The 24,588-nt window shown below is 44.4% G+C and overlaps 1 protein-coding gene across 6 annotated transcripts; it reads right to left on the reverse strand.

Annotated features, from left to right (window-relative positions):
• Positions 1-138: 138 nt before the first annotated feature.
• Positions 139-19,198, reverse strand: APBB1 (amyloid beta precursor protein binding family B member 1). 6 transcript variants are annotated; one of them, XR_012488476.1, is made up of 14 exons: positions 19,002-19,189; positions 13,004-13,754; positions 7,991-8,166; positions 7,440-7,496; positions 7,238-7,323; positions 6,986-7,046; positions 6,621-6,770; positions 6,172-6,299; positions 5,645-5,759; positions 5,371-5,455; positions 4,853-4,936; positions 2,506-2,749; positions 973-1,196; positions 139-819 (listed from the first exon to the last, which is right to left on the reverse strand). XR_012488476.1 is itself a non-coding variant. In XM_074305033.1 (14 exons), the coding sequence occupies exons 2-14, from the start codon at positions 13,734-13,736 to the stop codon at positions 652-654; spliced, it is 2,136 nt and encodes a 711-aa protein (XP_074161134.1). In that variant the 5' UTR covers positions 13,737-13,754; positions 19,002-19,198; the 3' UTR covers positions 139-651. The 6 variants fall into 6 exon arrangements, 5 of the variants coding, with proteins under 5 accessions (XP_074161134.1, XP_074161138.1, XP_074161137.1 ...); XM_074305033.1 differs by having other exon boundaries at positions 973-1,149; positions 2,634-2,749; positions 19,002-19,198; XM_074305037.1 differs by lacking the exons at positions 13,004-13,754; positions 19,002-19,189 and adding an exon at positions 10,183-10,237 and having other exon boundaries at positions 973-1,149; positions 2,634-2,749.
• Between the last annotated feature and the right edge of the window lie 5,390 nt (positions 19,199-24,588).

The following is a 24,588-nucleotide window of genomic DNA, read 5'->3' on the forward strand; positions in this document are numbered from 1 at the left end:
ACACAGGAGAGAGTAGTGTGGCTAGAAGTAACATTAGGTCTAGGGGGAACAGCTTCATGACATTAATGCAAAGTGACCAACTTTACCCTTCATGAGGAGGTGGCTCCAGGGCACAGAGAGGCAACAGTTAGGCAGGCATCAGGATGGGCGCACAGACAGGCTTTATTAGTGAACACAAATAGCCAGTGCCCAGGGAACAGGAGGAGGGGTGTTCCCCCACTCCTAGCCTCACTGCCCCTGGGGTACAGGCCCAGCCAGCAAAGGGAAAGCCAGGTCAAAGGCCTGACAATCCAGACGGACTGATACACGTGGCAAAGAGACATAGGAACCCTTGGGCTGGGATAGATCAGCATCCCAGAACAGGGGCCCGGTTGTGGAGTCTGGCCATGAGACCATTTGTTCTACCTTCATGCTTCAGTCTCCTCCTTCCCTGTGGGCCTGCTGTCCCACCTTCCTCCCCATCCCCCAGGCAGGGAGCCACTGCCACTGATGGGAGAAGTATTGCCAGATGGCCCTGGCCCAGAGCAGCTTCAGCAAGGGCCTGATAGGCTGCCCTGGGCCCCTCCCCACCCCATATCTTAAAAGAGTTCCCCAGGGCCCCAGGGCAGTTTGGGGAATGGTCTGGACCCAATCCAGACCCTGCGAGGCTGTTCAGGGTGTATGGGTTCCTAGCCTTTTAGGTTTGAGTGTGCCCAGAAGAGACTGGACCCCCTTTCGAACAGTGCAGCCCACGCGACGAGCAACCGAGTCCGCAGGGGGTGCTGGGAGACAAGAGCTGGAGGCCTGGGGACGAGCATCCAGGCACTTCTGGTACCGAAGCTAAGGGGAAAGGCAATGGGGTACAGTCTTCAGCTCCAGACTGCCTATTCAATCCAGGTGCCCCCATTTCCTCCCCTTGCTCTCTGTAAAGCCCCATCTTCTCTCTCCCACCCTGGCAGGCAACCCTTCCTTTATCTCCAGTCCCCAACTTACCATGCAGGCAGCCTGTACAGCTTCAGAGAGGCTGGCTGCATTGGGCTCACACCAGAACATGTGGCAGCAGAAAGTGGAAGGGCCAGCAGCCATGATGAAAGCGAAAGTGTGGACGTCTCTGCCCACCGCCAAGAAAGACAGGAACCGTACCCTGCATTCTCCCAAAACTGCCTCAGTCTGGGAGATTAATTAGGAGGGGCAATTATTACAGATCTACATCACCTCTGGAGGGGACATTGATCTCAATGGCCCTGTCACTGCTTCTCTCAGAAAACAGGGTTCTTAATCTGTAATCTCTGAATGTACAGGGTTTGATTTTTTTCATTATTCTGATATATTTAAATATATTTGCTTTCCTTGATAATCTTATGTATTTTACTTATTTTCTAAGAAGGTCACAACACACAAAAAACCCCACAGAGATTTTAGTAGACTACAGGCTCAATATAGCAACCAAACTTCAATTTACATAAATAGAAGTATAGTGTCCCAAGTAAGGGAGTCGCCATCTCCTGTTCTCATCAGACGACATCTGAAACAGTGTTTCATTCTGTGCACTACATTTTAGCAAAGACCCTAACCAATCCAAAATGTCCGCAAAGAACATGACCAGCTTAGTGAGAGGGCTCAAAATCACATCATTTTAGGCTTAACGGATGAAACTCAGGATGTTTAGTCTGGAGAAGACTGGAGGAGGGGAGGAAGAGGCAGACTGATCACAGACTTAAGACATCATTTGTACAGTCCTCTCATTTTGTAGATGAGGAATCTAAGGACCACTGGAATTAAACAATTTGCTCAAGATGACATAAAGTAAATGGCAGAGTTAAGATTTGAACTCGGCTCTTCTGACTCCAAAGCCAGGACTCCTATTACATCACACTGTCTTATGATACTGAGCTTTCAAGATCAGAAGGGTGTCATGTAGAAGAAAAAGGGCTTGGCCCTAGACAGGAGAACTCAGAGCAAGAAGATTTCAGTGGGCCTAGAGTCAGGAAGATTCAAGTTCAAATCTCTAACTTGAAACATTTCTTAGATGTGTGGCTCTTGGCAAATTACTTGAGCTACCTACCTCAGTTTCCTCAACTGTAAAATGGGAATAATAATAGCATGTATCTCAGAAAATAGGGAAGGTTATGCCGATCAAATAATACAATCTTTGTATATTCCTTGTTTGGCACAGTGTCTGACCAGGACTAGATGTTCAATAAATATTTGTGTTCCTTTTCACCCCCATCGTCACAGATTTTATACACAGACTAGATGACCACTTGTTAAGGATGGTGTAATAGGATTTATTATACTAGCAGGGATTGAACTAGATGGTCTTTGAGCTCTCTTTCACAGGTCTGACATTCTGTGATTCAAATTTGTTGAGAATGAGGCAGCTCTATTACATACATACCCACAGTGATCTAGCACAAAGGGAAATGAGAAGAAGCCATTGCTGAGCTGCATCCAATAAGTACCTAACGTGTGCAGCACGTTGTTCATAGCTAGAGGGACTATAACTATCTATTTTTAAAATTTTACTAAGTCGTCCATAGTTATCAGCCAGTCAAGCATTCTCTTCCCCCCCATGGCAATCAGCCTACAGCAGATGAGACCAGAGCCTGAGCTCATCAGCTGTCTCCCTCCTTCCCTCCCAGCCATGGCCTCACCTGCTGGTGCAAGATGGTGAGGGTAGCAGGAGCCACACTGACGTGACTAGGAGTCCACTGCTCCCTGCTACTGGTGGCCAGAACTGACTCCAATGCCCCATTGATCACATCCACACCTGAAGACCAAAGAGACAGCACCCCCCAAAAAAAGTTGTGAGGAGTCATACCACCAGGACAATATCAACTGATATCTCTGTCATATGTCAGTTATATCCTTTGTAGTAATTTATATAGTGTTTTGATTTGCCAAGCACTTCCCATATGTTACCTTCACAGCCAACTTTTAAGAAATAGGTACTATAGTTCTATGTATAAAAACACAGAGAGATCCAAAAAATGAAGAACTTTGCCCAAAGTACTCACTGGTCATCGCCCCACCCACAACTACCTGGGTCCAGCATTTTTAACCTCCACAGTAGGCTGCCTCTATACATACATGCTACTGTGGGGACAGACATATACAATTTGCCTTCTCAAGACTCTCCTTACAAGACCACAGGGTCTTTTCTCCCTCCTCACTATATTCCCTTTAACATTTGACATTGCTACAGATCATCATCTTGAAGCTGTCCTCCCTTGCCTTTCAGCATCATCGCTCTTTCATCTTTCCTCTCTGACCTCTCCTATTTCTTTCCCAGGCTCCTCCTTTCCCTCATGTCCCCTCCCTATGATTGCCCCTCAAGTGAGAGAATCTGCTCCTTGTTCAGTATTCTCTCCCCCAGAGAGCTCATCCATTGTGAGATGAGTCCCAAATCTTTATCTAGTTGTCAGATGAAAACAAAAAACTTTGGGGACTTTCTAAGTGATCTAAGGGTAGGCATTTAGAATCACAGAAACTTGTAGTGGGAAGGGAACTGGGAAGCATCAGTTTATATTCTTCGTTCACAGGAGGAAACTCAGACCTAGAAAGGAAGTGACTTCATTTTGTGATCTCCCAGGTTGTCAGCTCCTTAATGTAAGGGACTGTTTTTCATCTTTGTAGTCCTTTGGTGGTCCCTAGGCTCAGGGTCCCAAATAGTAGGGAATCAGTCAATGTTTGCTGTATGTTGTTTGCAGAGCCCCCAAATCCAGATCCCCTCAAATGCCAGGGCAGAGCTCTCTCCACTATATCACAGCAGGGACTACTAGACCCAGGCATTTCAGAGTGGTTCCTGCTACCTTGCCGTCTTGTATTTAAGCTTTCCGAGTCTGTGTTTTTTTTTTTTTTTTTTTTTTTTTGTAAAGTGAAGATATAGTAGACAAAGGAGCTCTTTAAGAGCTATACAGCATGATGGATACAGAGGGCTGAACTTGGATTCAAAAAGACCCGAGTTCGAATTCAGTCTCAGAAACTTTCTAGATATATCACTCTGGGCAAATCCCTTAATTTTTGTCTGCCTCAGTTTCCTCAACTGTAAAACTAATAGCACTTACCTCCCACATTGATGTGAGGCTCAAATGACATGATTTTTGTAAAGCACTTAGAACAGGTCCTGGCACAGAGTTGGTACTATAAAACTATGTGGTACAGTGGCTGGACTCTGGGCTTGGGATCAGGAAAACCTGAGTTTAGAGACTGGGCTAAAGGGAGGGCTAATAGTGAGACCTTAAGCAGGTATTACTGGAAAATGTATACAATGACAGAACTCAGGCTAGCGTTCTTGCCTCTGTGCTCCTTCCTGTTTCTGAGAGTCATTGCAAACCTAAATTTGTCTTTTAGTAGTTTCCTTCCATTGCTTCTAGTTTGTCCTCTGGGAAACCAGGGACACAGCTATATGTGACAGCCTGAATGACAGCTACTCTGACCCCTCACTAGTCAGTCTGTTCCTCAGACCGAATTTTACCAATCTCTTTAACTAGGCATTGTCTGTCACGGTGTCAAAATCTAGGCTGGAGACATTCAAAGAAAGCTTTGATTTGATTTGATCTCCACTCCTCCTTCCCCATTCCCACCCCTCCACACACAAGTGAGAAAGAGGGAATAATGGCAGAATTGTAGAGTTCATGCTAGGGAAACCTTCCAGTGGATCATGGCTGAATGTGGGTGGTGGAAGGTCCTAATGGCAGGGGGCATTCTCTGTGCTCAGAAAACGGCAGTCAGGAAGATGACTCCAAAAATATCTTCCCTCACTTAAGGAAGGGGTAAAGGTTTGCTGGGTCAGCGGACAGGAGTTGGGGATTGAAAGGACCTCTCTATAGAGAAAGAGGGGTAAGTGGATTAGGGCAGACAACATACATACCCACTGGCTTAGCAACAGGCACATTCCCTAGGTAATAGACTTGGAACTTCTGTACCAGCTCATTCTTCGGGGCTGGGAATTCCACTGAGGGGAGGGAAAGAAAGCACATCAACTCTGGCCCCCAGGCCACTCCACCAGATATGAAATAAGTTTCCAGCCCACTTCCCCAGATCTCAGCTAACAATGCAGGGCCCAGATCTCTTGATCCTCCACTTTCCCCAGATCATCCTCCAGCTTCACTCCCTCCAAATCCAAATCCCTTCAATGCTATGATTGGTTGATTTTGAATTTCAATCTTCTCAAGTAATTTGTGCACAGCTGGAGCTAGCTGTGTATATTGTTTCTGACCTGTTTTCTACGGAAAATATATGGAGGCTCTAACTGCCCCATCACCATTGAAGCTCTGTGACTCCTAGGTCTCTCAGGTGAACCAACAAGGATAGTGCACCAGCCAGTGGGCCGGGACAGGGGGCCATCTGCCTGCTTGGATGAGCATGGGGTTAGGAGGAGGCCCTGACCTTGAAAGGGAACGTCCACCAGTTTGGAGTGATCCAAAGACAGGCCATTCACTAAGCAGCGAGCGCTTCGACGTTCAGCCATGATCTGTGGGAGTGAAATCTTGTTACCTGCTCTTTTGGGTTCTAGAATCTGACACCCCAAAGCCCACAATCCCTCATCCCACAGGTGGCCTCCCAGTGACTGCCTAGGCAGGAGCCAAATTCAGTAGAGAACCTATATCCCATGCAAGTGCCCTGCCCCTACTGGGCCCAGGGACCAGGGTAGGGGGCATGCCTTCGAGCAGATCTCATGCAGACTGGTGGCTATGTTCTTGGCGGGTGCTTCACAGCGAAATACGTGGCACTTGAGCATCTGGGTCAGCTTGTCCCGGGCCACATAGGCAAAGTCCCTGTGAGAAAGATGGGTCATTCATTGTCTCCCCACTCTGCTAGACACCAAAGTTCCAGTGGGGCAAGAGCTAGCAGATCAGGATCATCCAAATCCAGTGTCTTGGAGGCTGAGGGCTTGAGAGCTTAAATTTACTGGTAAAGGGAATGCTTTAGATAAGGTACAGAAAAAGAGAAAAAGCAGGCAGGACTAGGGGGAAGGGGGATAGGAGAAAATGCTAATAGCTTAGTGGGCATTGCTGGGGCCTAGGAGGGCATAGGGGGGCACAATACCTCTCTCTGGGTCCGGCAGCAGAAAGGAGACAAAAAGCATGATTAGGGAACAGTGGCCCCACCCTGGTAGCTGGGTGAGCCCCTTGTCCCAGGTGGACTCCATCCATTCCCCCCTCCATGAGAATTTCCCTCAGCCCACACCTTCCACTGTCCCGCCCGACGCCCCACACACGGATGCTGATGATGGGCTGTGAATGCAACACTGTCTGTCCATGAGGCTCCACCAGCTTCAATGTTTCATCCTCCAGGTGCAGCAGCATATCCTTTCCCTGGGGGGGGGGGGGGGGGAGAGGGCAGGGGGGAGGAGAAGCATAGAGCACCTGTCAAAGCAGGCCCTGGGAGACAGAAGGCAGCCCCAGGCACCTGCCATACAGGCAGTGGGGGAAGGGAGAGCTAACACCTGCCACAGTTGCCTTGCAGGGGGGGAGGGCAACGCTGAGACAACTGTCACACCAGGCCTGCTGGAGTGGGGCAGCAGCTGGGGCAAGCTTATTGCACAGATTTCTGGTTCTCCCCTGACTCTGGGTCAATCCCTCACATCCACATCCCTCTCTTAGTGGGTCCAAGAGCAGATTTCTCCCCCTGCTCACCTCCCCCCAGCCTCCCTGGGCTGGGTCATGCAGGTTGTGTTTGTGGTAGGAGAGCTGGCGGATGCAATTGTTGACAGCTACACTGCTTCGTCCAGGGGCCAGCTCCTCTTCGGTCATCTCCACCCAGCCCAGAGAGCGCACCGCAAAGCACTGCAATTGGGGAAGGGGGAGGGAAGAACATGGGGAAGGTGCATGTATGGGGCAGAACACAGCCCTCGGACATAAGGAATCTTGGGTTGTCACAGAGCATGCGGAGGACCAAGAGGACCCTAGCTGGGTCCAGGGTAAAGTCCCAGTCTCCAGCCACCCCCTACTCAAGAACCTCCTATTGTTTCTGCCATCCCCAGACAACACAGCTGACGAACCTTGGCCCCCAGATTGGTGTTCAGAAGGGGTAACTTCTCTTGCTCTTGGGGCAAGCCAGTGCTAGGGGAGGAGAGTAGAGAATCAGCCACCTGTGACAGAGAAGACACCCTTCCCAGCCTACTCCTATATAGACAGCCCCACTCTTCTAGCCCCAGCCAGAACTCAGGCTAGGAAAACTGGGCCCAGGCCCCAAGCCCCATATTTCATGATCAATAAGGTATCCCCTGACTCTTTTCCTTTCCTCTCCTCACCCAATGTTCAGAGCTTGGAAGGGCAGGGATCCATCTTCAGAGTCCTTCCTTTCTGACTCCATGGGGGGTTCTTCACTGGCCACATCCTAAGAAGAAATGACAGCGATAGGAAAAAGACCAATATGACTCTTTTACTCCCAGGATTCCCTACCCATCATCCAAGGGCCTCTTGCTGCCCATGAACAGGCGTCTTCTCACCTACCTTCCAGAACTCGCCATCCTCAAAGGTCTCCCCATGACCAAAGCCAGTCCAGGTGAGCTGAGGAAGGAGGCATTGAAGGGTGGGGTATAATGAATGCCTCTAACCCCACACCCCACTCCCAAAACATGCATTCTAGGGTCCAGCCCCTAGCTACCTACCCAACTGGGCCCAAAGAGTTATAAAAGCTACTCAGGTTAGGAACTGCTCTAGCCTAGGAACAGAGGGAATAGACAGTACTGGATTTGGAGTGAAGAAGAGCTGGATTCAAAGCCTATCTCTCAAATTTAGTAACAGTTAAGTGACTACAAATAAGTCATTTAACCCTGTTAGTTCTTCATGGGGATAACAACAAATGTGGAGATAATAAAATGGGGATAGCTGCTGTTACCTGTCTTATAGGTTTTCAAGGAACACTGCAAACCTTAAAGAGTGCCTCTATAAATATATATAAAGTGCTTATATAAATGCCAGTTATTATGGAGGGGTAGGTTGGAAGAGCCGGCTTAGGGGCTGTTCTTCCCTTTCCTTCAGGAAACTAATAGATGCTTCACCTGAGACTCTTCAGTGGGGCTGCTCCCCTGTGAGGGTGGGGCCCGGCCAGGAGGCTCCCATTGGGTGGTTCCAGTAGGGATGTGCCAATAATAGGTTCCTGAGGTATCCTGGACCCTCATCCATCCGGAAGGCAGGTCTGAATCCGTCTCGAATGAATTCCGGTTCCAGAAGGAGTCTGCCACAAGATGGGCTGAGTAAGAAGTCACCCTTCCCCAGTCAGGATAACTGCCACCCTCCCATCTCCTGCCAGGGTAGTGCCATCAACTCCCACCTTAGAGCTCACAGCTGGCCTGGGCCTGTGATTACAGGTGATGGGCCAGGGGGCTCGGCAGCCTTAGGAGACTGGGATCCAGGGATAATGGAAGTGAAGGGGCTTCCTACTGCTTAGGAGCAGTAGATGGAGAGTCTGGGATTATAGTGCTCACTCTGCACAGAGCCCAGCTCATATTCCCAACACTGGGGGTGTCCTGTGGGCTTGTATGTATACATGTGTGTATACAAGTGTGTGGATATATACCGGTGTTCCAGTAATGAGAACATACACAGATCACACGAAATATGTACACCTATAAGATAATTCATACCTGAACCACATACACACATACTTATACATATTAATGATGTATATTAATAGTTGGATGTGTGTGGAGCTGCACATTAATAATTAATTATGTTTAAAAAAAAAAGAATGGGCTCAAGTACAGGGCATGAAATAGACAGGAAGCTAGACACCACAGAATTCAGAAATGCTCTCTTGAATCTCTTTATACATATACATATGCCCTACATATGTATACAAATATTCATTTATGCATAAATCACATACCCAATAATACCCGCCAGGTAAATATATGCAAGACTTCATACATAATGTATACACACTCATGTCAATGTGCACTGTGCAGCCACACACACGAACATATAACCCCCCTAAAATTTCATACAGAGTACATATCCCATACCCCCCACATATAACATATATCTCATCCATACTGTGCACACACTATACATATATTCTAAATACACCACATACCAAGTAATTCTCCCATAACAGCCATCAGTGTACACATATGCCATACATATGCACTGGTCACAAACATACCAATGCATACACGTACACATACTGCAAATGCATACAATATTAACTTCTTATTCTCTCTGACCCAGATGTCATAAGGTAAGTGATACTCTTAGCTCCTATTTACCCCACCCCCAATCCCAGCTCCCTTCCTACTGTTCCCCTCCCAAAAAGTCTGCCCAGGAGCTCTCCCAGGCTCAATCCTTGCCCTCACCTGGGCTGCTGTCCTGTAGGATGATGGCGAGGAAGAAGTCTTGAGAGAACATGCTGCTTGCCTGCCCGGGGCCCCTCCCACCCTCGGGCCCTGGCTCCAGCCTGGGCCCCCACGGTCTTCCTCCCTTGCCCCGCTGGGCTTCAGCTCACTGCTACGTGCTGGTACTGGGCTCCGGAGAACAGCTGCTCCCCTCCCCCTCCTCTTCCCTCTCCCACTCCAGCTCCCTTTTCCTCTCCCCACCAGGGCAGAGCCATCTGCCAGGCTTCTTCCTCCCCTCTAAGCCAAGAGGAGGAGGAACCCAGCATACCTCCCCCACCCCACCCCCACTCACCCCTAGGGGCTGGAGACTGCTATGGCAGAGGTTAGCACTCAGTGCTGGACCCGCTATCTAGCTGGCAGCAATGGGGACCCTGCTTTCACTACAATGCAGTTCTCGGCTTTCACAGCTCACACCTCCACCCAGAATACCCCCTCCCCATCCCTAAGCTGAGCTATTTCCATCATTTCTCTGCGTCAAGCATTCACAGCTCCCCACACACACCCAAATCCCAGCCAAGGAGACAGGATACCCTAAACCACCTCCCACCCTCCTCATTCAAAGGCCCTACAGAAACTACAGCTCCCAGCATGCAACTGGACATAGCCTTTGAGGTCTCAGGGGACCCAATGACTCCCATTAACCATGGGGATTTCAGGGCCCCTCCTTTACACATGAGCCAAGAGACATCCTCCCTGCTCCAAATACTTCACAGTTTACCCTAGGGGTTGGAAGTAGGAAAGCAAGAAGGTTATAACATATGAATACTGTCTGTCAGAAAGGTTTAAGCCAAAAGGAAAGGGGTATCATTCACCTTTCAACTGGCTAGGCTGCCCCAAAGACACCCATCTCTCACACTTACCTGCCAGAGCCCAGATGGACTGCTGCGTTTCCCCAGCAACAGGAGCCTCAGGACCAGCTGGGCACACCCAGACCAGTGACGCAAACTCTGGTTGCTGGGGAAACCGGGAATCCTGACAGGTACTGAAGCAAGAGAGTCACTGCTGAGGGACAGACATTGTCCCAGAGCTGAGCCAGGGCTCCTAGGCAACCAAATAGTGTTTGTGCCCAAGGAGGGAAGAAGGTGAGCAAGGCTTGGAGATGCATCAAATCTTGCTCTCCTCCACAATGACAAAGAGAGAGGGATGAGATCTAGGGCCTAAGGGTGGGGAACTGGGGCTCCCTCATCACCTTGGGGAGGCACTCAGCTCTCCACAGACTTCTCTGTATTCTTCATTGTCTTCTGGGGCAGACTTATGCCTGGGAAGAAGAGGGATATTATACCTGTCCAATGGGCATACAGAGCCAGACTGGAGACGGGATAGGGACATGGAGAAAGGGGAAACCAAGCCTCTGATCTTGAGTTGCACTGATAGGGAGGGACAACAGTCTACAGCTCCTCAAGAAGAGGAGTGAAACCTGAAGGCAGTTTAAGAAGCCTTCTCCCATTTATTCTCAATGTTCCCTGATACACTCCAAATGGAATCCACTAACCCACTTTTCTGGAACCTGTATTACCAGAAACCAGGACCCTCTTTCAGGAAATTGAGTCTTAGTAAGGCGAAGCTATCTTCTATACATACATCTTTTTTGAGAGGAGGGCAACCAGGCAACAATCTCTGGATTTGGGACCATATCCATATCCCTGCCCCTCCCACCAATTCCCAATGACTTTGATTTCTAGGTTTCACCTGAGTCTCCTCAGCTATCTCCCTCTTTGGAGCTGTCCAACTACCTTTTCCAATCCCTTTTTCTCATCCTTGAACTACATCCTGAAACCATCATACTTTTGGCAGAGGTAAAAGGAGCATTTGTATAAAAAGATATCTTCTGTTGTGTTTCAAATCTCTTCCCTAAGAATGTCTGAATGCCTGGCCTGTGCTTTTTTGTTTTAGCTGAACCAAGACACTGGGCTTGGTCTTTGGGGAACATGGCCAACATTGTGCTTCAGGCTTTTTTCTGATATATTTCCTCAGCTTTAGTCAGAAAACTCCAGTAAGGGGTGTCTTTTCATTGTCTTTCTCCATAACTCATCAATATATAATATTCACATTCTTCCTCCTGTCTGGATTCTTTTTCTTCAATTTTCTTTATGTAAGGCAACTAAATGGCACAGAAGATCAGTAGGCAGAGCACTGGGCCAAAAGTCAGTAAGATCTGAATTCAAATCCAGACTCAGATACCTTGTAGCTATGTAGCCCTAGGCAAGTAGTCTTGCCTACTTACCTTTTGTCTAGCTCAGTTTCCTCATCTGTAAAATAAGAATAAGAACACTCACCTCTGAGCATTAATGGAGATAATTACAAGTGCTTAGCACTTGCCTGGGACATGGTAAATGCTATATAAATGTTAGCTATTACTATTACTATTATTATTAACCAGATTTTATCTGCTGTATTCTTGGGTTCAGCTCACAAGTCACTTAAGAGAACTTTCTTGAGCATCATGGGCCACACTGATCTCTGCTACCTCTGGACTTCTGAACATTTATGGCCACAGCTATACAACTTAGCACCTCATTATATGAATCTAGACCACAGGCTGCCCTCGGGTTTTCTTGTCCTATATGCTTCACAGTGCTGGCACATAGTGGGCTTCTAAGTGGCTTGTGATGATTGATTGGCTGTCACCTTAGAATATAAGCCCTTTATTGCCTGTCATCTAGGGGAGGGAGGGGAAAATTTGGAAAAATGAAAACAAGGGATAATGTTATAAAAAATTATTCATGCATATATACTGTCAAAAAATTTTATAATTATAAAATTAAAAAATAAAAATAAAAATAAAAAAATAAATAGAATCTAAGCCCTTTGAGGGTTCTGACCTTACTATATGCCTCCAGAACTTAGCACTGTTCCAGGCTTATACACTCATGAGCTTAATGCTTGTTGACTGGCCGGCTGACTGGTGACCTGGGCAATTCCTATTAAAATATATTTTTTTGCATTTTCCCAACATTCAAACTTAGCTGCCACTTTTCTCCTACCGAGAGTTTCCAGAATTTGGGCAGATCTACTTCTAGGATCCCCACTGGCTTAGTATCTCATCAACATTAAGGGGCTAGTGTGTTCTGCAAATTTGGAGAAGATGTCACTGGGTATGCCTTCTGAATCCTTCTGAATCTCTTAAAAGAATAATAGAAGATGATTTCTGTATATTTTTTTGTTTTGGCTGAAGAAAAGACACTGGGCTTGGTCTTTGGGGAACAAGGCCAACAATGTCCCTCATGCTTTTTCCTGGTATATTTCCTCAGCTTTAGTCACAAAACTCCAATAAGGGATGTTTTCTCATTGTCTTTCTCTATAATTCATCAATATATAATATTATAATAATAAATAATAAAAGCCAATGCTTTAAATTCTCTATTCAAAGAAGTATCTGTTTATTACTACCTTTATTTACTATCTCTAAGCCACTCTTTGAACTATATACCTCTTCCTGGTACTGATCTTAAGCTAGGGATATGGCCCTTCTACCCTGACCTTTCCATATTGCTTTTTCCTCCTTGAATTCATTTTATAGTTTTGGCCACCTTAGATAATGAATGAAGCCAGCCCAGGGGGTAGCCTGAATGAAGCCAAAGGAGGTAGTATTCATAATTGACTATCTTTCCTGCCAGTTCTACTTGGCCACTTTTGCTTAGATCTTTAATGCCCCCTCCGTCCCCCACACCAAAGAAATACCTGTTTCCTCTGGGGAGCCATAGGAAGGGCTGCCCTGTGATAGGGTGGCCCAGCTTGAATCTTCATCACTGGCCGCACTGTTCCTCATGCCAAACAGGAGACTAGCGCTCTTGCTGTGATCTCGAGGACCATCTGGTTGGGTCCGCTGAGCAGGGTTACCCTCACTGCCCTCCAGAGGCTCACAAGGTCCAGGGGGAGAGGACAAGTCCTCTTCTTCTTCTTCCTCTTCCTCCTCTTCTTCTTCATCCTCCTCTTCCCCAGCTGCCTTCTCTTCTCCTTCCTCTTCCTCTTGGCTACAGGGCAGGGCCTGAGGCTCAGGTGGGCCAAGATCAATGAGGAGACCAGAACCCAAGTGCCCACAGTTGGCAGCATTTCGGGCAGAGATGTCTAATTCTGAGTAGAGATGCAGCAAGCCTTTGGCGCTAGAAGCCACAGTAGGGGCTGGTTCTCCACCCAGGGTCATGTTTCGGTTCTGATCTTGGTGAGCTGTGGCTGCCCGTCGTAGCTGGTTCTGACCCTCTTTCACCCATTTGGCATTGGCTGGGCCTGATTCAGCCCCACCACCTTCTCCCATGGCGCTTCGAAGGCCTTTGGGTGCTGCTGCCACACTCTGTAGCTTGGCGTTCAATAACTGGTTATGGGCAGCCTGCAGGGGCAGTGCCAGGCTCAGCACTGGACCCACACGGCTGTTGTCATTCACCACATCAGGTTGTGGGCTCAACGATGCAGACATGGCCCACGGTAGGTCCTCCTGACAAAGAAATAGGGAGTAAAACCATCATTAATTAAGGGACAGGGAGTAGAGTAGAAATAATATAGGCTTGAAGTCAGGAGATACCTGAGATTGAATCCTAGCTCTGATACTTTATTAATAATAATTACTAGCACTCACACTACACTTACATTTTATTTTCCTTATATAACATTTATTTATATAATGCTTTTCTAGCAACAAACCTATGAGCTAAGGAGTACAAGTATTCTGCCCTAAAATGGGCCTTTAAAATTATTTTATGCCCTAAAAATACCGCTATAAAAGTAGAGGAGAAAACTGAAGCTCAGAGGTTAAATAACTTCTTCAGCGTCACAGAGCTAATTTTGAAGATGAGATTTGAACCCAATTTTGATCATAAAACACAGATGAAGAGTTGGAAGGGACCTTAGAAATCACTAAGTCCAATCCTACTCCTCATTCTATAGATGAGGAAATTGAATTCAAGTGAGGTTCAATGGAAAGAGTCACAAAGGAAGTAGGTCACAGGATGTGGAATTGAATCCAGGTCCTAAAATTCCAAACCCAGCCCTCTTTCTAACATTCCGTGCTCCCTCTTTCCTAATACCATGTCTAGCCTGCTCTCAGTTACACCATTTTGCCTCTCATTAACTAGCTGAGCAACTCTGAGACATTCAGTTTCTCTCTCTGAGTTCCACTTTTTTCTATTAAATGGGCACAATACTTGAACTGCCTGCTTTATTAATTTCTTTGAGGAAAACACTCTGTAAACTTTAAAGCATTCTAGAAATGGATATGATGATATTGATGATCCTCATCATCAGTGAGGATGATGAAGATGAAACTCTTCCCCCACTCTCCCAGATAGGACAATAGCTTTCTTTGGGCCTCACCAGAGTGGGACAGTAGACTAAGGCTGGTGACCTATCCACAGGAGCATGTAAAAGTATACAAGTATAAAAGCAAGAGGGCACCTATGAAAGTTGAGGGGAAAATTATAATGGTCTTTATTCTCCTCCCATGATCTCCTTAAAGATCTAGTCTCCTCCCTCCAGGGGCTTTCACTTCCACTGTCCCCCTAATAAAGGATCACTGGACTAACCTACCTGACGCCCACCTGCTGCTACTACCTCTAATAGGTCTAGGCTCAGAGACCAGAAGTCTTTTCCATCTTAAGACACAGAGACTTCTCCAGCAAAGCACTGTCCCCCCCATCCCTTTGCCACAGCTTCAGGCAGCTGAGCGCCCATACAATGACCTCTCTGTCACAGCCTCAGTTCCTCAAACAAACTCCTGACAATCAGCTCTCAGCCCTTGTCTAGCCTGAACTCAATGTACAAGGGACAGTGCTAGGCAGAAAGCTGAGTCAAACAGGCATGAAAACTTTGATGTCCATTTTGGGGAATGTGGTGGGTAGCTAACATGGTCCCATCCCCACCCCAGCTCACCACCCCAGAACTGAGCAAGGGTCTGATCATTTTTACAACCAATCCCTGCTGATGTGAGACCCAATACCATCTCTTAACACCCTAGTTGTTGTACTTATTATTGTTCAATTATTTCAGTTATGTCCAACTCTTCATGATGCCTTGGAATTCTCTTGGTAAAGGTAATGGAATGATTTGTCACTTGCTCATTATACTCATTAAAAATATGAAGAAACTGAGGCAAACTTGGTTAAGTGACCTATTAAGGCTCACATGGCTAGTAAGTATCTGAGGCCAGATTTGAACTCAGAAAGATAAGTCTTTCTGACTTCAGGCCCTATTTACTGAGCCACATAACTGCTCTTAGATCCTCTCAATTCCCAGTTCTTCAATTCCTTTGACCTTCCCTTTCTCCATGTCATTAAATATTTTCTCTCCTCCAGCATCTTCCTCTCCTCCTTATGGACCTAAAAGCTTCTGTCCTTCATCCATTCCTAGCTTATGCCTATCTATTAGTCTAAATGTGTTTGTCTGACTCATACTTACTGATCACTTAACCTTTGCAGGGTCCTGAATCTAGGCCTGGGGGTGTACAAGGGCATTATATTTGGTTTCTGGAGCAAGAAATTGGACATTTATATATTCTGACATAAAATGAGAAATAGCACTATGTATGGCAGCCAAATGACTTAAGAGAGTTGGGAGGGACCATTAGAAGTCACCTGAGCCATCCCTTGAAGAAAATGAGTGCTATAGGAATTAAGAGGAGAAATCAGTTTGAGGTGGGGCACTCAGGACAGCTTCCACAGAACAAAGTGGAACTGAATATGGGCATGTGTGTGCTCTGGCTCCATCTATAGCCTTCACATCCAATACAAAGTCTTCTGAATACTTCTTTCCAATGAGGGGTATTATGTGGTGGTTTGGAGCTGGAGGATCTAGGTCTGAATCTAGGTTTGTTCCTTTTGACCTATATGACCTTGGAGAAATTATTTTAATTCTCAATTTCCTCATCTGCAAAATAAGAGGTCAAGTTAGAAGATAACTAAGGTTCCTTAAGATCTTTAATTCCATGTTCCTAACATTTCCGCTTCCTCTTCTTCATCCCTACTACTATCAGCCTAGTCCAAATCTTCACCAACTCTTATCTCATACATCATTTTGCAAGCACCTCTTGCAAAAGTTTCAGGCCTCCCTGCTTCCAATCTTTCCTACAGAAGGAATGACATTCTGATTATCCCACTTTCATCACATTACACTTTTTGACTCAAGAATTTTTGGTAACTACTATAGAAAAGATAAAAGTCTAAACTCCTTAATCTAGCATCCAAGGCCCCTTCATCATCTGCCCTACCCTATCCTTCTGGATGCTTTTTTTTTTCTCCTGTTACTTACTAAAATAACACCTCCTCATCCCAACCCACTCCAACTAGGATTGTCTCTTCATTGATGTTTGGCTACAGAAACAGAAACATTTCTCCCTAGCTTAGAATGACATTCTTACACCCTTCATTTCTATTTATCTAAATCTTATTTAACTCTCAAGCTGCAGCCCATCTCCATCGAATACCAACCTAAAACCTCTCCTTTCTCTAAATATTGTCTATTCCATTTATTTGACATTTAGGATCAGAAGTTCAAGGATCTAGGAAAGTGGTGGAAGCGAGAGGTAGGTAATTTGTTCAGAGTCAAGGAAGTGTCAGAATCGGAATCTGAACCTAGGATTCCCAAGTCCAAATCCAGTGCCTTCCATTATACTCTCTTCTTAGGTGGTTTCTCTTTAAAAAAAAAAAAAAAAAGCATAGGAAATATAGGAACCTTGGAGACAGGAACATATCTCAACTTAATTCAATTCTCATATCCAGAGCATTGATTTATGGCCTGAGGAGATATAAAAATATCAGATAATATGACTTTTTAAAAAATTTCAATTTCAACAATGACTTCAAGGTATCTCATTATTAGCATCCCTATCATCAGGGCAGTTAGAGTTTCCAATCTTCTTTCTAATCCTATACAAAGTTTAACACTTAAGAAAAAACTCACTAAATCCAGTTATTAATTAGTAGCTATAAAAACTTGAAACCGCACTAAGAATTTGGGTACACCCAATATTGATTGAATGAACATATTTCTGTTTATTTCTATCCCTACTGAGAAGTCAGTGACAGGGTAAGGAAATGAAAAGGCAGAGATGGATTTGGAAGGAACAGGAAAAAGAATGACAGGATAGAATTATGAAAACATCTAAATAGAAGGAAACTTATCCTCCTTATCCATCCCACACCATCACTACTCCGATAGGCAGATAAACAAAAAGGATGAAAAGAATTGACAAAATGGCCTCTGGATAAGCAATGAAGAAGAGGGGTCACTGAGTCCAGAAATGAAAAGGTTAAATCAATTATTTCCTAAATTTTGACAAGGTTCTATTAAAAAAAGAAAATTAGACGCCAGATTAATTAAGAATAGAGAACTAAGAGACAAGGTTCGAGATAAGCAGGTATATCTGAATTAACTTCATCATTCATTCACTCATTTAGTCACTTTATTAAATGCCTTTTATATGCAAGATACTGTGGAGTCCAAAGAGTAGGGTTGTTTACAAATTTCTTCTAGGAGTTAAATGATAGTATTTCCCATTCTTAGGATCATGAAGAAGGGCATAGTGAAAACTCCAAGTTTTCTGATGACATCAAACTCTCCTGATTATTGGAAAACCTGGTATGCATAGAGAGACTATATCCATAGGTCTTACAGGTCTGAGGGTAAAAGGACGACAGCTAAACTTTAAAATAGTAAACATATTTAGGGTTAATTAAATACACTCTACCCAAGTATAAACTATCTGAAGGCCTCAGATCTATCAGTCACAACTCAAGATGGATCCCTGAGGATGCAGGCCCAGTGTCCTGCTACATCCCCAAAAGGTCAACAAAATGTAGACAATTTATTCTTAGTCCGATTCAGGATAGCAAATCTCAGCTGTATAAACATACACACGCACACATTCACATACACACCCCTTTTCCGCCTGATGTCTCTTTATCAGAACCACTTGCCTCTGACCTCCTCCTCCCTCACCTTGTCCCGTATCCTCTCCTTTTACCTCCCATTAGCCTATGGTCATCATCTCCTTCTGAACGGTCTTTAATTCCCATCTTTTCTTCCCCTGACTTTTCGTCCCTCCACCTCTGAGGTCCCCTACCTTCCCACCTTTTTTCTTATCCATCTCCCCCTCCCCTTCACAACCATCCTCCCCCCCTTCCCATACCTCCCTCTTCTATCGCCTTCCTCTGGCTTTCACCCTCCTCAAGCTAAGATTCAGGAAAAAAGGGGGTGGAAGGGAGAGTGGCTGGGCTTGGGGAGCCGGAAGATTAAAGAGACAAAAAGACAGGGCTGAGGATGGAGGGCTAGTTCCAGCCTAGGAAGGGCAGATCCCCAAGGAGGGGAGTGGGGGAAGGGAACGCAAACAGAAATTAGACTGGAAAGCGGAGGGCTGTGCATATAGCAGGGCAGGCCCAGGTGGATGGATGGATGGATGGATGGATGGGGAAGACTGTGGGTGCGGTATAGTAGAGCAGGGAAATTAAAAGAGATAGGGAGGGGTGGAGATCAGCGAAGAGAGGAGATAGAGGGCAACCACAATACTCTCCTCTGAAGCAATAGTGGAGATAATCTAATCTGTGATTTGGGAAGAGGTTGCCATATAAAGGGGTTTAGAGCGCAGGAATGGAAGGGCCGTAGAATGGGTGAGGAAAGGAGAGGGCGGTGCAGAAGCGGGGGATGGGGAGGGCGGTGGAGGGGGATGGGGAGGGCAGGGCCCCCAGCCCCGTACCTGCAGCGCTAGGGACCCCGGGGCTGCGGGCGCTCGGAAAGCTCGGGCTCAGATTCTGGTTCGGGCTGCGGGGCGGTTTTAGGCAGAAGCGGCTGCAGCGGCGGCGGCAGCGGCTGGGCTGGAGATCGGACTCTGGGTCGGGCTCAGCGGCCGCTTCTCCATCACAACATCCCCCAGCGCAGGAGCGCGCGTGCCCGAAGCGGGACCGCGCCTAGACCTGCGGGTGCGCGCCTGGAGGGGGAGGGGGGAATTCCACGGCGCCATTTTGGGCCGTGCGCGAGCGTGTAGATGGCCTGCGAGGAGCTCCAGCTCTTCGGGTGGGGCAGGGAAGAGGAAACTGGCCAGGGATCCCACCCCCTGTATATCTTGGATTTTCCATTGCCCCACAACCTGTCTCCTAATAGTGTACCTGTAACCTCCTAACAGATTACACCTGTAATCCCATCCCCCACGCTCAACATCCAGATCTCCATAACCAACACCTGTGCACTATTCCGCCACACCCCAACAGCTGGGCGCCTGTGCTCCGCACAGTGGGATTCCCCACCCCACCAATACCCCGTCATCCACATCCCAGTACTGAGGGTTCTATCCCGCCAACATCTGAATTCCATCTTCCCCTATCCAGGCCTGCCCAAGACTTTCATCCCCAACCCCAGAGCTCAGCCCCATTCCTCCTCACCTCCCCCTACTCTGTTAGATTCTCACACATCCCAGCATCACTTGCTCTATCCCCTAATTACGCTACATTCTCTAACCCCTATCGCTGAGGACCTCAGACCTTACCTTCCCTCCTACACACACTGGAGTTCAAAATCATTTTTTAATCCCAATCATTAAGCCTTTCTCTCAATTTTCTCTGCATTCCTCACCTCCTATTGGGAATCCATAGCGCTTGGTATCTGAGCCCTTCTTCCTCCAAAACCCCCACTCTTCATCATTTCTTCCAAATTCTATAAACCGCCAACATTGGAATCCCCTCTCCAGCACCCAGGCTCTGTGATCCCCACACTTCTGAACTCCTTCTCCACCCCCAAGACCTATCCATAGTAAGAAGTCCTTACCTATAGCTATAGTAAAACCCTGGACCTGACTTAGTTCTTGCTGATCCATTTTTAGATCCTCTGCTTGGAAGATTCCCGGAGACCTTTGATTGGAGATGGAGGGAGGGGGGTTGCTTAATTGGGAGAATTAAGCTTGAGTTCTAAGTAATCAGCTAGGGTATGGCTTCTGCCCTCTGGAAGAGGTACCACACTGATTATGACAAATACACTAAGAAAATGAGGGTGTTTTTCATAAGATGCATGCCAGAGTTAAAGCATAAAGTGGGCTGCAGTTAGGATAGAATCCTGGAAATCTTTGTAGTCAGAGTAAAGATGGAAATAGTCATTACTTCTTTATTTACCTTTATCATGTGTAGTGTTTTGATCCTAGGATGAGATGAAGCCAGGTACCTAAAGTCTGAGTGGGTATAATTATGTGAATCTGAGGATATAGCTCTCTCATCTCATCCATCCATCTATCACAGATCTGTATCCTTCTTACTGCAGATGTTTTTCAGTAGTATCCAGCTTTATGTGATCCATTTAGGATTTTCTTGGCTAAAATAGTGGAATAGTTTGCTATTTCCTTCTCCAAAAAAAAAAGGGAGATATATATATATATATATATATATATATATATATATAGAGAGAGAGAGAGAGAGAGAGAGAGAGAGAGAGAGAGAGAGAGACATATATATATATAGACATATAGATATATACTTTTTGTTGTTTTTTTTTGTAAAGATGACTTATTGTTATTGTTTCATTTTGAAATGATTTAACTAAATTTAAGTGGCAGGGTAGTACAGTACATAGAAAGTCAGTGACAGAGTCAGGAAAACTTGTGTTGGGGTCTGCCTTTGATATAATGCTGTTTGTCGTGACTAGACAAATTTCTCTGCTCTTGACAACTCTACAAAGATTCCAAAGTTGCAGAGCTTCAGGAGAGCTTCTTTACTTTATATTTTTGGGTATGTATGGGTGGAGAAACCCCATGTGTAATTTGGTGGGGGGTGGATTAAAGGGAGGCAGAATAGCCTCTCTAGCCTCTTTTTACCCATCTTCAGTAAGGAAGACTAATTTCTGCCAGAAAAGCAGGAAGTTGAAAACAAAAGGTTGCTACTCTTCTCTCCCTCAAAGAGAGAAGACACCAGACAAGAATTATATCTATTTGCTCTCTTAAACATTATAAATCTAGGGGATATGATTATTGAGTTCAATTTAACTTCTGGTTAATATTTTTCATTATTGAGGAAAATTTGGATTTCAAGCTTTATATCCAAGGCTTCACTCTCATATCCCAAATATCAGTACTACAATGAAGAAATAAAGCAAATGGTAAAGCAACCCATTTGTAATGTTCTTCTTTAAAATATACTGTTCTCTGGGAGCAGGTTTCTTGGAGGGCTTCTGGAAGCAACCTTAGTTTCAGTTCAGAGTAATAATCATCTCAAATTCGACCAGGAGTTAAAATCCAAATGCTTTATTATTCCTTTTAATTCTTTCCTGTCTCTTTTCCTGGGGCCCGGTTAGCTTTACTAGAGGCCTATCTCTCTCCTTGGTTCCAAGAGCTCTCTTCAAATGTCTCCAAATCCAAAGGTTTGTCCTTCAGTCTCCAGCCAGCACAAAGGTGGAAAAGGAATGAATCTGACTCTGCCTCTGAGAGAGTGGGTTTGTGGGTCTCCATGGCCTTGTGGGAGCTCCTCCTTATATATGCTCTCTTAAAGGTGTGAACTCTAATAAGTACTGAGTACATAAGCATTGTTTCTATCAATTCCAGTGACTTAGCACCTTGGAAAGAACAGAAAAGGACAGGAAAGGCACTAGAATTAAGATGGGTTGGGAAAACTTCCTAGGTTTTAAAATAAGAAAGGAAAGCCAGGGTGTGGAATTGAAGAGGGAAACCATTCTAGGTATGAAGGATAAGAGAAAATTCTAGAAACCTAAAGATGGAGTGGAATGTTTTGTTTGTGGAACAGCCACAAGACTAGGATCACTGGATCAAAGAGTAAGGTATAAGGTTTCAGGAATTTAGGTATAAGAAGATTGGAAAGTAGAAGAGGGGCTAAGTTATAAAGAATTTTGAATGACAAACTGAGCATTTTGTATCAATACAATTAATCATACTTCTTTGCACCTATTTATATTTAAAAAAGGAATTTGAAGATGTAGTATCATACCTTTTCAATAAAGTCCCTGTAAGTTTCCATCAGTTTTCTTTATTTGTTCATTTAATTTGTTTTATTTGTTTAAAGAGTTTTAATTAATTTGTTCATTTCCTTTTATGTGGGAATGCTTAGTGTACACCTTTTTCTTCATGATCTCCTCCCCTCCTCATCCCCAACCTGCTTGCTTTCCATTATATCATAAAGGTCCATCTATGTTCTTATAGAGCTTGCTTACATTTTAACATTCTAATACATGAATGTGCAAAATTTTACATAAACCTTTGCCTCCTATTATATATCTATAGGTTGCTTCCAGGGTTTTTACAATGGCAGATAATTCTTCTAGGAGAATCTTTGAACAATGTAACCCTTTTGATTTGTTTTTGATAACAGTCTTAGATCATATTTCCACTAACAATTATTGTATCAAAGGGTCTGGTTATATTTGTAACTTTTGCAAGATATTACTAAATTTCCCTTATAAACTTTCATTTCCACAATCGATAAGTATACCTGTTTTCCAGCAATCTTGCCAACATTATTTTTTTGCCCTGCAAAAAAAATTTTTCTGCCTACTTACTGGTCATGAGGCAGCATCCAAAGTTATTTTAATTTACATCTCTTTGATTGTTAGAGATTAAGTATTTACAAGTGGATTTTAAACTTTAGGTTTCTTCTTTTGAAACTATTCATTTTCTTTGGCCTTTTATCCATTGTAGACTGGGAGTTACCTGTATAAATATTTAACATTTCTTCATATATTTTAGATGTCAAAATTTTAACTTGTCATATTTGCCACATTGTTCCTCCCCTGATATTTTTCTTTTGATCACAGTTTTCATTATACACAATTTTTAATTCAATGTAAATGAGGACATCTTTCTTGTTCATAATCATTCATTCTATTTGTTTCAGAAAATAAAGGTAATTTGCACTCCAGATATAACAACATTCCATTTTTATATTTTAATTATAAATATTTTTTAAATTGTCCAACTCTACTATTCAGTTGAAGCCATTGAGATAGATGGTGTGAGATTTGCTTTATATCTATTTCATGTCATAGTGCTAAGCAATTTCCCAAATAGAACTGTTAGAAGAGAAATGTCAAAATCAAAGGATCAATAAGACTTGGCAGCTGACAGGTTAGATGATGTCATAAAAAATAAAAAATCAGAGATACCTCCCAAGTTACAAACCTGAATGAATTAAAGAATGGTGGTGAACCAAAAAAGGGAAAAGAGAATGAGGAGGAGGAGAAAGTGGGGAAGGGGAGGAGAAGGATTCCAGGAGAAGGATTAATTCCATTTTGAATATGTTAAATTTGAGATGCCTATGGATTACCCAGGTGAAGAGCTATCTAGTAGGCAGTTGGAAGTACAGAACTGGAGCTCGGGAGAAAAATAAGGGCAGCATATATTTTTAGAATCACTTGCATCAAGATGAAAATTGAATCCAAGGGAACTTTTATTGCTTCAACTAATGTTACTGTTGATAACAAGGATGCTTGTGATGAGAGAGAGGAGACTTAGAGAGATAGAGACAGAGACAGAGATAATGGCCTTAAGCAGAGCTTTGTGATACACCAATGGGACATGATGATTCTTGTGAAAGAAAATTTAGGCTCAAGTTTTCCAGAAATAGTTTTATTTAATTTAGCATTAATCTAATGTTCAAGCATTTCTAACTTGGAGGAAAATATCCAAATTGGCATTTCCCCCATGATCTCCAACATGCACCAAGAAGATCACATAAAAAATCTTGAACAATTGTAAAGAAACTAAGTTGACATTCCATTCCCTCCTGGACCACTCAGTCTTAAATAAAAGCACTTTGTTTTCTTCCAAGATAAGCTTAATACTTTCATAATGGAGAAGGGCAAGTCTAAAGCTATTCTCTTCAGGTGGGCCAGGAAGCAAAGATTAAAACCAGACAAAATTTAAATATCTTAATGCATTTGCCTTTTTGTCTTTGATTTGCCACTCACTTTTCCAAAAAGTTTTCCTATGGACTCTGGAAAGGATTTTATGGGAAAATACTTCTTGTTTCACTAAGCAGAAGGCTTTTTTATGCTTTTATATTCCACAAAGGTAAGTTAAAAGGTTTGGTCCACTAGGAAAATAACCAAAGAGGAAAAGGTAACATTAAAACTCAGTAAGAAAGGAAAAAAAGAAATGAACAACAGTTTCAAACACTACACAGAAGTCTAGAAGGATGAAAACTTACAAAAGAGAAGTGTGTTGATCAATAAAGAGATTATCAGGGACCTTATGGAAACACAGTCAGCCAAATGATAAGGATGTAAACAGGCTATAAGTAGCGAAGTGAGAGGGAAGAATTATATGAAATGTATGAAGAAATATGAAGACGAATGAG

Source organism: Sminthopsis crassicaudata, chromosome 3 (assembly GCF_048593235.1).
Source record: "Sminthopsis crassicaudata isolate SCR6 chromosome 3, ASM4859323v1, whole genome shotgun sequence".
In the NCBI taxonomy this organism is placed as follows: Eukaryota; Metazoa; Chordata; class Mammalia; order Dasyuromorphia; family Dasyuridae; genus Sminthopsis; species Sminthopsis crassicaudata.

Coding starts and splice junctions, on each gene's coding strand:
- APBB1 (XM_074305033.1), bottom strand. CDS start 13,736: ATGTCTGCATCGTTGAGCCCACAACCTGATGTGGTGAATGACAACAGC. Junction 7,324..7,439: donor AGGATGGCGAGTTCTGGAAG/GTAGGTGAGAAG, acceptor ATTTCTTCTTAG/GATGTGGCCAGTGAAGAACC. Junction 7,047..7,237: donor TTCCAAGCTCTGAACATTGG/GTGAGGAGAGGA, acceptor CTCCTCCCCTAG/CACTGGCTTGCCCCAAGAGC.